This window comes from Nothoprocta perdicaria, unplaced genomic scaffold, assembly GCF_003342845.1.
Source record: "Nothoprocta perdicaria isolate Ctin4 unplaced genomic scaffold, notPer1 scaffold_166, whole genome shotgun sequence".
Taxonomy (NCBI): Eukaryota; Metazoa; Chordata; class Aves; order Tinamiformes; family Tinamidae; genus Nothoprocta; species Nothoprocta perdicaria.
In genome coordinates, this window is record NW_020454827.1 from 450920 (window position 1) to 465194 (window position 14275).

Genomic DNA, 14275 nt, shown 5'->3' on the forward strand with positions numbered 1-14275 from the left:
GCTGCAGCAGCATTTGAGCAGAGCCCTTTGATGCCCGTCAGAAGTGTTGCTTAATGCATCCACAAAGGCGAATATTCTTCCTTGGAAGCGTGTTTGACAGCAGAGAGCTTCTGGAAAACTAATTTGCACCTWGGTATTTCATGCACAAGGTGAGCTCAGTGAACCCTCTTCTTGCATGCCGGTGACAGCCACACAGGGCTCTTCAGGAGGCAGGAGCACACAGCAAAACCAGGAAGGATGGCTCCGTATGGAGGGATGATTGGAAGCCACCCTAGAGCAATCCCCACTTTGTTATTAGGCTGAAAAAAGCCTCGTGTGGACACCAAAGAGGTGCCACTACAACTGCAGCCAGGACAGAAACCCCACTCTGTTCCTTAAGTCTGATTCTTGAAATCATTGAAACCTGCCAAGCAGCATGAAAGCAGCCAGGAAGGGCCCAGCAGATGCACGGACTCAATCAGGGTGCACAAGCGGCCCACCTCGGAGAACCAGAATTTCTGCCTTGGTACGACTCTATCGATGGCTTTAACATCTACGGAGGTTAAGGTCAGCCAGTTCCTCCAAGAGTATCAAGGGTATCTCACAGAGAATTTCTGAAGTTTCCTCCTACCGCCACTTTTTTTGCAGAGTAACTGTACGAGTCTCTTTGCTGGCATTTAGCCTAAACATGCACAAAGGCCACGACGAGAAGGCTACGGCAACGGGATAATGTTACCGAGATGGACTGCTTCAAACATGCCACGAACTTCAGTTTCCCTTCATAAATGCAGTACGTGCTGCAAAACAATCAACTTTAATGGCTGACTAATGGATTTTAATTAAGACAGGTCAGTCTCATTTACGTTAATCTTCCTAGAGATTGGCTTTATAGTTTGGAGTAAATTCAGTTTGATGCCCTTTTGTTTCTTCATTCGCACAAGGTGGCAAGGATTGATTTGGGTTGTTGGTGGGTTTTTTTTCATCTGTACATTAGTTTGTATCTGCACGTACACAAGCAGATGTGCATTCTAGAAAGCTTCACACTAAAGTCCTGTTCATACACACTGTTATATTACTGAGGGAAAAATGCAAATAATAATAATAAAAAMCACTCCAAACTTGAAGCAGCAGGTCGGATTATACAGCAGCAAACTGACACCAGTCTCCCTCTCTCCATTTCCTTTTCCATCTCCAATTAACAAAGCAAACAGAGGTAAGAGCATAATAGCACTCTCACGCTACGCAGCCTCGAAGATCGCACGAGCTGCACACCGGCAGCTGCTGCTTTTTAATAATCCTAGCATTTTCATTATTTTAAAAGGTGTCTAAACACAAATTTGCTGCAAAGTTTGCTGTTTGTTTCGACACAGCTAAAAAATGTGTTTTGCCTAGTTGTGCYTTCATTTAACAAGCGCTAATTTCGTTTTAATTTGCACCATCTTACCTCAATCAATTTATTGGCGTGTTCACGGAAAACCTGGGCATATTCTTTCACTTCTTTTTCATTCCCATTCTTGGCAGCTTCAATCAATACCAAAAGTGGAACATTTGTTTCCAGAAAAGAATCTGATACGTGGTCCATAACAGCTTTGCGGAGCTAAAATATAAATAAACCAACGAGTTATTTTGCACTAGTCTTCCAACATTATTTCCCTTTCACTGTATCAACATGCAAAGCAAAAACTGCTCCCTCGCTGATCCTTTTTGCTTTGTGTGACCAAGGCTTTCCCCCCACTAAGTCTTGTCTATACAGTTCTTGCTTCAATTTAAATTAAATCTCCTTAAAAAAATGGATTAGTTACGTGAGTGCAAGTCACCAGTTTGGCCACAAATATTGATTTAGCAGCTCATATCGGTTTTGTCTGAGTAAATTTGCTGCATTCTCTCAGCTGATTAAATAACATGCTGATTTAACTTGTTTTATTTTTCTGCTAGAATGAAACCATTTTTGAACAAACTCGATGCCACATTTACTTGTGAAGGGGAATCTGTTGCTTAAAAATCAAGAAAATGAATGTTACGTAAGGACTGTATCCTATGGATCTTGTATTTTAAAAAAAAGTGGCTCTCTGAAATGAAGACCAGCACAATTATAAAACATAACCAACTACATTTAAACTCCATGAAATTTATTCCCTTCCCCTTCATGTGGTTCATGGAGGGTTCACACTTCCATCCCATGTGAACCAGGCGAGCATTTAATTCCCTAAATAAAAGCAGGCAAGACCACTGCCAACTGGAAACAAATCAACAGTGAATGGATCTCCGAGGGGGAATAGGTGCACAAATGCATTCATTTGTCTTGACAAGGATTAACTTTAAGCATTAACTACCTGTCTGCGCAGGTCTCTGGTCTTTTTGGTCATTTTATCAATTGCAGAGTTTAGGGCATCACTTCTTTCTTTGCGTCCAGCCTGGAAAACAAGAGACAGAGAGGGGTAAACAGTGTGTTCAGGGTCCCAAAGGAAAACCGATGTTATTCACTTCAACTATGTTTATGTCCCACAAACAATGCTGCTGAAGGAAAAGGGGGTCCAGGAAGCAGGAACGACTTCTCTCTTCATAAACAGACATTGAGCCCAAAATGTTGCAGATCTGTGACAATTTGGGAGCACCAGATAAAGCAATCATGTTCCCTACAGCTTCGCTGGGAGCTTTCTCTTTGCATTCCTCACTTAGGATGCTCCGAAGTCTCTGGAGTTCTACAGACTAGTGAAGATCTGTCACCTCCCTAATCAAGTAATTGGATTCCCAGCACAGAGGGCAACGGAAAACCGCCTGGATCGAGAAAGCGAAGCGGGTTCCAGCTCCACCAGCCGTGTCAGCAGACCCCGAGCTGCTCTGCTTTCCACTCCACGCTCCAAAAAGCAGAGCGCAAGTCTCTGAATCAAGTGGAAATTGCTGCTACTTGTTTGGTCGAACAGTTTGTTGTCCCCGTGCTTGGTAGACATGGGGAGGAAAAATAAAAAGGCACAAACACAAGCCCATTTGGGCTGGCGGGCACTGGTGCAGACTGCGCCGAGGACAATCTCTTCCCCTCCTCCCCAGCTGCAGTCGCGCCAGCRCCGCTGGGTTCTGGCCTTTTTGCACCCGTTTAAGCAAACAGGAGGCTCCTTGCGGGAGGGAAGTCGCCTCGATCGCTAACGTCTGCCAGCCCCACCGGGCAAACCGAGAGGCTGCTCGGGGACAGAAATCCCCAATTCCAGCGCCTGGGGCTTTCCAATGTTCGCAGTGTTTTTACCTATCGCAGTGTGATCATTTTAATGAAACTTCAGCACTCCCCTGCACCTTTTTGTTTCCCGGGAATACGGTTGGGTACCAGACATGTATTCACCTCAGGCAGGATGCCAGCCATTCAGCTGTTCCAAGAAGTGCCATTTCCCTTCTCCCCGGGTGCACCTGCATTACCATTTTAATGTGAAACAGGAGTGGGTTTTTTGAAGCACATCTAGCAATCACTTCCACTTGGCTGTCCTGCAGCTCGCAGCACAAAGCAGGCTCAGGACACGTGAATTGATACCTTTCATCTACTAATGGATGTTCAGGCCACAGGAGCAGAGCACAGCTACCCCCAAGGGTAATAGGCAGGATCGTTAAGGGCTAATTACACCCTGGAAGCCCCCCTTTGGTTAGCTGGTGGGACCTGGTGGTCCTTCATGCCAATGAGCAGTACAGCCTTTGGCTGTTGAGCCAGGTAAAAATATGTGAGGATCCTCCTAGACCACAACCACTTTGTGTCTAAGCCCCATGAATTTCACCCACCTACAAATGTTGGAGACAGTTTCTCTTCAATATAATAAATCATTTTTAAAGGCTTAAAAGTGTCACCAAACCACACCTGCGTAATCTGTTGCAGGAATCAATTACCCTTATTATTAAAAAAAAAAGTCCTTATTTCTAGTCCATATATCCACGGAAAAGCCAAATCTACTAATGACGCAGCAGCCTAACTATGAGCTGCTCTTATGTCCTGGATTAGAAAGACTAACAGTGAATACTAAATATTCAAACACTGTAATAGGATTTCCAGATATTCAGCACCAAACTCCGCTACCGTGGGGGGAGCTGCAAGCTTTGTACAGCCCTGGCAGCCTCACAAGATTTCATATAACCCCTTACCTGTGGCTACCGTTTTGTATTAAGACAGCACAGCTTTGTCTAGTCTCAGGGATAATAGAAATGTAGCCACAGTACAAATTTACTCCACGATTAAATAAGATCTTTCAATAAGAGGTTAGAATTGGTGTTCAAAATTGATCCCTTCCCCACCTCMTAGGATCTCTGCTCGTCCAGTATCGTTAGTATCCTGCTCAAAAGGCAGCACCAAGAGTCGCCTCCACATCCTTGCTGCTGCAGCGCTTACGGTTATCCCCACGTTTTTTCTTTCTAATGGCTTAAAGAAAGGGAAGGGGATTTGCATAAAAGGAGAGTCATTATCGCAGTCAAAAAAGCATTCCTGTTGTAGGCCTGCCATCTGAATAGAAAGAGAGCGAAGCAAGTTTTCCTACAGCTCCTGATGCTCAAGTCTAAGGCTGACTAATTTATAAACGCAACAAAGTGGAGAGCGGTGGTGATAAGTGAACGAATGTTATCTTAAAGCAACAAGCTCCAGCACTTGCACGTACTACCAAATAGCTACCTAGAAAGCCACATTTTTGCAGCTGGAATTCTCTTTAAAAACTCCCAAATATATCGCGGTGGAAGAATTTATCAATAAAGTCCAGTCACCGGAATGCAAATGGAGCAAATGAACACAAATGCAGAAACCTTCATCACCAAACTTGATGTTTCATGCAACCAAGCCAACCTGTGCTCACAYAGCTACCAAAGGAAACGGGGTCCCCTCAGCTGGCGCCCAGCCCTCACTATGTTCGCTGGGATGGCAGTCAGGTCACTGATCCCAAGCACAGCCAAGATTCCCTCTCCTGCAGGAGGCCCCATCGTCACGTGGAGCAAAGACGGTGGCAGGAACACGCGTCCCTCAACGCACAGCTGCCTACAAAAGACCTTTCAGAAAGGGACTTTCGCCCCAGGTAGGCTGAAAATTGCCTTGGGACAGCAAATAGTTCTGTGGCAAAGGATGGGGATTTAATAAAGGAAGAACGGACCTCATACATCAACGTGTGAGGTCGCTGCGGAGCTTCACAGGGAAGCGCTGAGATGTTCGTGCTCACCCGGAGCTCGCTGCACGATCAGTTTTCTCCTGACACCCTGGTTTCATTGTGTATCTATGAAGGGTAACGCTCCATAACCTTCCAGACTCTTTCCGTACGCTCTGCGAGGGTTGCAAACAAATCCCACCTGCAACAGTGGCGATGCACGGCGAGGAAGGCCAAGCCACCACCACCCCACAGCACCTTAGGCAGTGCCCGCACGTCAGCCCTGGTGCTTGCTGCTTGAGCAAGTCCCTCTTCCTCTGGGCAGGGCTGCCAAGCCGGTGGCTTAGGTTCTGCTGAGGAAGACCCTGGAGAGCAAGGCTCTCTGCTCGCCCTTGCCAGAGGGACCTGGGAGTCCTGGTTGACAACAAGCTAACTATGAGCAGCAGGGCCCCCGTGGCCGAGGAGGCCAGTGGACTCCTGGCTGCATAASGAGGATGTTGCCAGTAGGTCAAGGGAGCGGATCCTGTCCCTCTACTCAGCTCTGGGGAGGCCAAACCTGGAGCACTGGSGGCAGATCTGGGCTCCCCAGGACAAGAGGGACGTGGAGCTTCTAGAGAGGGGCCAGTGGGGGGCAACAAAGATGATTGAGGGACTGGAACATCTCTCATACGAGGAGAGACTGCGTGAGTTGGGCCTGTTTAGCCTGGAGAAGAGAAGGTTGAGAGGGGATCTGATCAATATGTATAAGTACCTGAAGGGGGAATGTAAGGAGGAAGGGGCCAAGCTCTTCTCTGTGATGGCCAGTGACAGGACAAGGGGAAATGARTATAAATTGAAACCCAGGCAGCTCCATCTCCATGTGAGGAGGAACTTCTTCACTGTGGGGGTGACAGAGCCCTGGCACAGGCTGCCCAGGGAGGCTGTGGAGGCTCTTTCTCTGGAGATCTTCCCAACCCGCCTGGATGCCGCCCTGTGCCCCGTGCTCTGGGTGTCCCTGCTGGAGCAGGGCGCTGGACCGAATGATCCCTAGAGGTCCCTTCCAACCTCAGCCATTCTGGGATTCTGTGATACTCGCAGGAGCTTTCGGCAGCTCCAGCCATTCTCCTCAGGAGGGGCCCGGGCTGTTCCCCTTGCCCAGCGCTGTGGCCCCGGCCTCCTCCTCRGCGTGCGGGTGCTGGAGAAGGCTCCAGATGGCACTGCAACATGATTTTCCCCTGCACGCAAGCAAGTTTTCAGCGTTGGAAGAAACACACCGCGGTGAGTTCCCCACGCAGCTGGGGGCTCGTCCCGCACCCACACAACTCAAAATATTAGCGGAGGGCTTCAAATYTACAGAAAGGAATCAGCGGTAGCCTTTTGGAAAGAGCTGTTATTTCACAACTAGCGCATAGAGAAAGAGGTTTCACCAAGAAAAGCATCCAGAAAGTTCCTGCTAACAGTTTCCTAAACAGGGAATGCGCCAGGAAGGTACTAAATAACTGCCCTGATGTGGTTGCAAGCCAAGGCACTCGGTGCTCCCGCCAGCAAGCAGCCTCTCCCGGGCTGGAGCCCTAGCTCCTAACCCTGCCAAACGCTGCGATCTGCAGGTGGGAGGAAACAGCCAGCAGATACCGACGCTAAAAGACAGAAGCATTCGCCCCAAATCTAAATTGAGGCTCCTGGTGATAATGTGAAGAGGTAGCACAAGATGGTGGCAACAGGTAATATTAGAGCTTTTTTTTTAATATATATTTTTATTAGTTACGCCCATGCAATGTTGTTTATAGGAGCCACAAGAATTCAAACAGACACTACAAAGCAGGATTTYGTAGCAGGAGAGCTGCCCTGATAAGCATGTTGTCAGCTGCAGCAGGCAACCAGCAACCAATGGCTTCAGATGGGTTTTTGCTCATAGGATTTTACTTTTGCCAAGTGAATACTACGAAGCAAGTCTTTACATACGTTTGTGTGATTTGTTTGCACGTGTTTCTTTCAACCTAGAGCAAATATGAACATATTTATTAGGCCAGAGCAGTTTAACTGGCAGGGTCTAATCTGCTTTATCATTAAGGCCAGCAGGATTCCTAGCACCGTCTTCTAGAGTTCACCTTCTCCATCCCTTTCCTTGCTGCTTCCTATGTCCCTTAAGTTATAGCTCTGCTCCGGAAGGGACAATCCACCTCCGAAATGACGTACTGCAATCAGGGCTGTAATTTAGCTGCAGGACAGAGAGAAGGGAGAAGCAGGCGGAAAACGAGGCCAGCTTAAACGTGACTGCCTCAAAGGGGCCAAAGTCAAGTCCCGAAAGCAGGAGGCCTTTTYCAAACCTCCCTCTGTCACAATTTGTCTTGGCCCCTCTGTTAGAAAGGGCAGTTTGTTCTTCTCATTCCAGCTCTCGAGACCATAAATGCCATCTCACTGTTGCATAATATTTTRTAATATAGAATATTGCTGCATGGTGCAGGGCGGAAATAAGAGACGGGCACTTATTCAAGGAGCTGGCAGAAGGGAGCAAATACTCCCCCAGGTCTCGTTCCCACTGGAGTCAAGGCCAGAGCAGCCTCGCCAAACAGTGCCCTGCGTGCACAAAAAAGGAAAAACATGGACAAAAATCCAGAAGAGCATTTGTTCCGGAGAGAAGGATAACTGAAGTTAAGAGGCAGGGCCAGCCCGGGGTGCGAGATGCTGCCCGAGGCCGGGTCCCCATGTCAACCTCGCGCCGAGCGGCYGGCGCACCATCGCAGCCCGGCGGGATGCCAGCAGAAGCCGTGCCCCCCTCTTCCTCGGGAGCACAGGAATGTCACTGGAATGGAGCCCGCCAAGCGCCCTGAGCCCCCCCGGGGGAAACGGCAACCTCCAGCTCTTATACTCCACCCCCCAGGAATAGAGCAGTAAGCACAAAAGCAAGTTTATTTGGGGGAATAACCCCCAGATTTCCTAGTTTCCTAACCACAGGCTGTGCGGAATCTTTCCCGGACACCTATGCAGGCTCTCCCCTTTTTTTCCAGAAATTTCTCCTGCCTTCAAGCAGGCAGCAGCCCCAGGTGCCCCACGTCGGGGTCGGCGGCGCTTCCCAGCAGCCCAGCCCCGCAAACCGGGTGCTCCGGGCTCCCCTCTGCCCCCTCCAGCCTTCCCGTTGCCTCTCCCGCAGCAAAAGCGGGCACTGGAGCCCGGGCCGCCCTGCGAACCCAATGAGCGCTCAGCGAGGGGGAGCCGGGGGCGGCCCGACCCCTTCCCGGCGGCACGGAGGACTCCGGCAGCAGCGGGGACCTTCCCGCCCCTCTTCCCCGGGGGGTCTGTGGCGTGCGGGCAGGATGCAGCAGTAGCCCGAAAGCAGCCAAGCTTCTGGAAAACCCAAACAAAAGGCACGTCAGCTGGTGACGTCAGGCCGGAGCCGGCGCCGCTGCGCGGCCGCGCCACATAAGCAAACGCCTTGGCTTGCCCTGCGAAGCTTCCCGGCGAACGCCGCTCCGGGAGCCGCGAGCCGCCCCGCTGCCAGCAACAAGTCCGGCGGGGAGGGCGGCAGCGCGGCGCGCTCGGAGCGCGGCGGCGGCAGCGGGCGCCACGGAGCAGGGCGGCCGGCGCGGCAGCGCGCTCCGAGGGGACGCGCGCAGAGCGCGGGGCTCACAGGATCCGCTCGGTGCTCGGCGGCCGGGGACACSGCCGGGGACACGGCGGCCCGGCACTTTCCCGGAGGCTGCCGCGCACCCGAGCCCGGTGTGGACTCGCCGCGTTGCGTCGGACGCTACGACTGAATGCACCCTCCAATGTGCTCTAAAGAATGGGTAAGTTTGCGCGTTTCTCCCTCTCTCGGCTCACGAACCAACCGCTCGGCTTGAAAGCAGCCAGTAGCTGCTAAGGCARATTTTTTTTTCCTCTCCGAGACGAACCTTATGCGAAAGGTTTTAAGGTTTTCGGGTTGCGAGCCCGTAATCCTCCGTACCAGCGCTAGTGACTCGCTCCGAATCACAATATCCAAGCAGTCAGTCGGTGCTTAGCGTAAAGTTGTCTCTTGCTTTTAGCCTTAGCTTGTCAGAAATGCATGGAAATGTTTTCTGCAGTGCAATCGTCCATCGTGATGTTCAAAGTGTACTGATAAGGATATCCTATCTTGTTGTTTCCTTAAATTATATTCTGCAGGCTTACATTTCGAGTGGCCATTAGGGGCTCGTATGCTGGCAGCACTATATGCAATGAGTATGGTTTTAAAAATGCTGCCTGCCTTGGGCATGGCTTGTCCACCAAAATGTCGCTGTGAGAAGCTGCTCTTTTACTGTGACTCTCAGGGGTTTCACTCAGTGCCAAACACCACTGAAAAGGGCTCTCTAGGTTTGTCATTGAGGCACAATTATATTACTGAACTTGAGAGGGATCAATTTGCGAGCTTCAGTCAACTGACTTGGCTTCACTTAGATCATAATCAAATTTCTACAGTCAGAGAAGATTCTTTTCAAGGACTGTATAAACTTAAGGAATTAGTCTTAAGTTCCAACAAAATCTTTCATTTGCCCAACACCACTTTTAGCCAGCTGCTTAACCTGCAAAATTTGGACCTCTCTTTTAATCAGTTGTCCTCCCTGCACCCGGAGTTGTTCTATGGCCTTCGCAAACTACAAACCTTGCATTTGCGTTCCAACTCCCTGCGGACTATCCCGGTCCGCCTGTTCTGGGACTGCCGTAGCTTGGAGTTCCTGGACCTGAGCACAAACCGCTTGCGGAGTTTGGCTCGCAACGGCTTTGCGGGATTAATCAAGCTGCGGGAGCTGCACCTGGAGCACAACCAGCTGACCAAGATTAATTTTGCTCATTTCCTTCGCCTGAGCAGCCTGCAGACGCTCTTCCTACAGGGCAACAAAATCAGCAACCTGACATGCGGGATGGAGTGGACCTGGGGCACCTTAGAAAAGCTCGACTTGACGGCGAACGAGATCAAAGCCATCGATGCGACSGTTTTTGAGACCATGCCCAACCTGAAAACACTCCTCATGGACAACAACAAGCTGACCACGCTGGAGCCCAAGACGCTGAGCTCGCTCCCGTCACTGGCCATGGTGGGCCTCTCGGGCAACCTGTGGGACTGCAGCGGCAAGATCTGCGCGCTGGCCGCCTGGCTGAGCGCCTTCCAGGGCCGCTGGGAGCACGCGGTGCTCTGCCACAGCCCGCAGCAGGCGCAGGGCGAGGACATCCTCGACGCCGTCCACGGCTTCCAGCTCTGCCGCAACGCGTCGGGCGCCGCCACGGAGGCGCCGCCGGCGGCGCCGTCCCCGTCCCGCGCACCCACCCCGGAGCCGGCGCCGCGCGGCAGCTCGTCCCGCTCGCCCGCGCCTGACGAGGAGGCGCCCACCACGGCGGGCACGGCGGTCACCAGCGCAGAGCCCTTCCCCGAGCCCAGCAACGCCGTCTTCACCCAGCGGGTCATCACAGGGACAATGGCTTTACTGTTTGCTTTCTTTTTTATCATTTTTATAGTGTTCATCTCCAGGAAGTGCTGCCCCCCCACGCTGCGAAGAATCAGGCAGTGCTCAATGATTCAAAACCACCGGCAACTGCGCTCCCAAACGCGGCTGCACATGGCCAGCATGGCAGACCAGGGGCCGTACAACGAGTACGAACCCACCCACGAAGGACCCTTCATCATTATCAACGGCTACGGACAATGCAAGTGCCAGCAGCTGCCCTACAAGGAATGTGAGGTATAATCCGGAGCGGCTGCCGTGGATTCTGAGCGGAGCAGCAACCCGCTCCCCCCACAGAGGGACCTACAGCAGAGCCTGGTTTTTACAAACGTTGACATAAAGCTTAATTTTCCAAGCCGACTTAAGGGAAACATTGTTTATGGAGTGGTGCCGTATTTTTAAGTTTTTTTTTTTAAAGAAATAAACCGAATCCATACTATTTTCAGTGTTTAAGAGGGGAAAAAAAAAGAAAAAACAAAAACCAAGCAATGATTACATTAAATTTGCACTCCTGCTGTTTAAAAGTCTAAAGAGATGCTCACCTTAACCTGTAAAATGTTTCATGTTATGTAATTATATGACTGTGTGTAAACATTTATATGGAAATCTCCCCATTCTACTTTTCCTAAGGGACACGGGCTAAGGAAAGGCTGTCAGGTGGCTGTGCCGAGGGCTGTGCGGGAACAGCCGCTGCGCTTGTTCCGCATCCATCTGCCCCCGATCCCAAGCGTTCCTAGCAGCTCCGTTTGCTTTCAAGGCAGAGCTGGGGGCTGCTTTTCCAGCTGGGAGAAGGGGCTCCGGGGCAAAAGGGGGGGCTGTGAGAAGCAAGCAAGGTGCAGGGAAGGGATGCAAAGCGCAGGCAGAGCGGGGAAATGCCCTTAGATACGTGGTCCTACCTCCGTGACCATAGTTTGGCTTGCTTAAATATTGCCCAAAAGAGAAAAGAAAAAACCCCAGAGGAGGGAGCAGTTTGCACTGTCACGGATCGGGGAGGCCAACTGGCCTCCTGCAGAGCTTATTCCCCCAGGGAAACTCAGCGTGATCCGTGTGAAACATCCGCGGCGCTCAGCTCCGCGCGGCGCCCRCCTTGACTCGCTGCCCCCAAACTAGGCTGGGGCCAACATTATTTCACCACCTTCTCACGTGTAAATACCCTGAACACCCATCAAGGTTGGTTTTTTTCCCCCTTATTAAAAGCAAATATCAATTGCGGGGTTAAAAAGCCGAGAGGAGGAAGGAAGAAGCCTCTCTTTGTCCCCCCTGGCAGCCCTCCCTTCCGCCCTTCCCGGCGCTGGCCCCCCTGCTCTGCCGGGAGGCCGGCGGCTCCAGCGCGGGAGCAGCTCCCGCTGCTTCCCAGCCCCGGGAACGCCGCAAACCTTCCGCGGGCCTCGCCCGAAGGGAACGCACCAGAACCAACTTATAAAGCAGGTCACTGAACAAACGTCCTGCTTTCCAACACGGGACAGAATCTGAGCTAGCACGCTGTTTAAAAAAAAAATATATATATATATATATAAAAATATATATATATTCCTCCCCCTCGCTCTTAAGGAGCGATTCGATTTCTTTACCTAGAAGTACCACATTGCTATTTATACTATATTATGAAATTATATGTAAATATTTGCAGATCTATGCAGAGACGGTGGCACTAAGATGCCACGGGGGTGGGGGGGCCGCAGAGGATCGCATTATTTTTAAGTCAACTGTTCAAGTGTTGGAAACAGTCGAACCAAAGTCAAAAGGACCAGAGGGATGGATTTGATTTTTATACCTATATATAGAGCTGTACATGTATGTATATTTAAAAAAAAAAAAAAACGTGTCGTGTCAAATGCTGCAGTGTTCAACTATTACCAGCACACGCCGACGGAGAAAGGAAATTCCTCACAGTGTTGACATACCTTGAGCAAATCAGTAATTACCGTATGCTAATTATGTGTTGTACCAAACTCTTCGGCAAACTTTCCAAACAGAAAAACCACTGCATAAAAAAAAAAATTTGCTCTTTCACTCTGCTTTTATATATCTGTATTACCACTTTGTGAGGTATTTAGGATGCAACTATACAGCAGTTTGATGTTTGATTGTGAAACGAACTCATCCGGGACAATTATGGTGAGATAAGTGTGGCTTGGGTTCCCATTTTACATAAAGGGTTTTCAATATCTGCTTTTGAGGATATTAATTGTGCTCATCATCATTCTGCTTTTCCACCAGAGTGCCCTTATGCAAATTAATTTGCCCTTAAAGCAAATATTTTCTTGTTTATTCCTGCCCTTCTCTACTCCAAGGGAAAGGATTCGGTCAACTTTTTCCCTAAAAATAGCTTTAGCCCCCACAGAGGTTCATGATAGGGAAAGACCTTACACTTGTTCCCCTAAGTGACAACTTACAGCTGACGACAGTGAAGTGGGCAGCGAACGGCTGCGCCGTGCAATCAAATCCCCTGGGACCATGCAAGCCAAGCCCAAGACGGGCAATATCTTTATGCAAAGAAAGGAACTGGCATCGAGCTGCTTGCAGAAAGAGCCGCTTGATGCCCCACAAGGAGGTGGGCATGAGCACTGTGGCCACTACAACCTACGCGTGCCGGGCCCTTCCCACCCCTGGCTTTGACTGGCCATGCTCCGCAGGGCTGCGGAGGGCAGAGCCATTTCGGGAAGGATTCACAGGCACCAGGGGCACATGAGCAGAGCTGAAGTTGTAGCCGAGCTCCTCAGTTCTGCTGACAGGGGCAAGCAGAGCATTTTGGCTATGAGAGGGCACAACCGAGCAACGAGAGGGGCCCCTCGTTCCGACGGTGCCTGCTCAGCACACAAGCAGCTTTATTAGCTCTTAATTACGCCCCACGAAAGTAAGGCAGATGTTCCAGCTGATGGGCAATGCTGGGTGTAACCCTCTTCTCTGCCCTGTCCCTTAATCCCAACTATAACCCACTCTACCAACCTTATCCAGGCAAATTCCATGGCTCCAGTGCCTCAGAGCAAAGGGAAAAGCAGAGGCCCGGTGTCTCTTCCCTGCAGCACCTTCACTTCCATCTGGATCTGGATTCCTTTCCATGTGGATCTGGATGAGATACCCTGGATCCAGCCCAGCAGCACCTCAATGGCTTTTCCTTCACAGGGCCACGTGGCACGTTTAGGGGGCCAGAAACCTGGCCGGAGGCCACACGCTGGCAGCAAAGACAACCCCAACTGCCCCAGAGGGACCCAGAACTGCAGCCTGAGCCACCGCGCCACACAAGGACACCACCAGGGGCTCATTCCTTTCCACACTTCCTCCGTCTTCCATTTCCAAGCACTTGCACCTCTTCCATGCCCCACAGGAATGCTGGTGCTGCTCCRTGCGGTGGTGCCGAGGCCATTTTCGCATGGAAAACAACCCAAGGTGACTTGGTCTCAACTGCCTGCATCTCAGGGCAAACACCAACACCAAGAGCTTGCTAAGGGGCTCTCCCAAAACACGAGCCAGGGCTGCTCTTGCCCCCTTTTTTGCTTTATTTTGCCCCAAAGCGGAGCTTGTGTCTGAGTTTTCACAGCCCAGCCCATAGGCCAACCCACGTGCTGCAGCTGATGCCCGYTCACCTTGCAAGGCAGGGGGCCTGTTGCTAACACGGAGCCAGGGGCTTTAAAGCAGGATTCGGTGCTAAACGCTCAGCTTGGGGTAGTCCTGAACATGCCGGAGTTAATTCCTGCGCCACTCCAATGAAAATGAAGTTGATGCGGGCTTGGATCTGCATAGCTGTTAAGATCCATCTGT

At 50.8% G+C, this 14275-nt stretch overlaps 2 protein-coding genes across 2 annotated transcripts in view; one reads left to right on the forward strand and one right to left on the reverse strand.

Annotated features, from left to right (window-relative positions):
- CTNNA1 (catenin alpha 1) overlaps window positions 1–14275 on the reverse strand; it is a 90959-nt gene that overhangs the window by 39645 nt on the left and 37039 nt on the right. Inside the window, exons 8-9 of the mRNA XM_026035767.1 lie at window positions 2313–2393; window positions 1424–1576 (exon numbers count right to left, since the gene is read on the reverse strand). Of these exons, the coding sequence (XP_025891552.1) occupies window positions 1424–1576; window positions 2313–2393 (234 nt within the window). The remainder of the gene's footprint in view (window positions 1–1423; window positions 1577–2312; window positions 2394–14275) is intronic.
- LRRTM2 (leucine rich repeat transmembrane neuronal 2) lies at window positions 8699–10756 on the forward strand. The gene is made up of 2 exons (XM_026035715.1): window positions 8699–8842; window positions 9198–10756. Exons 1-2 carry the CDS (start codon window positions 8839–8841, stop codon window positions 10754–10756), a joined length of 1563 nt encoding a protein of 520 aa, XP_025891500.1. The 5' UTR covers window positions 8699–8838.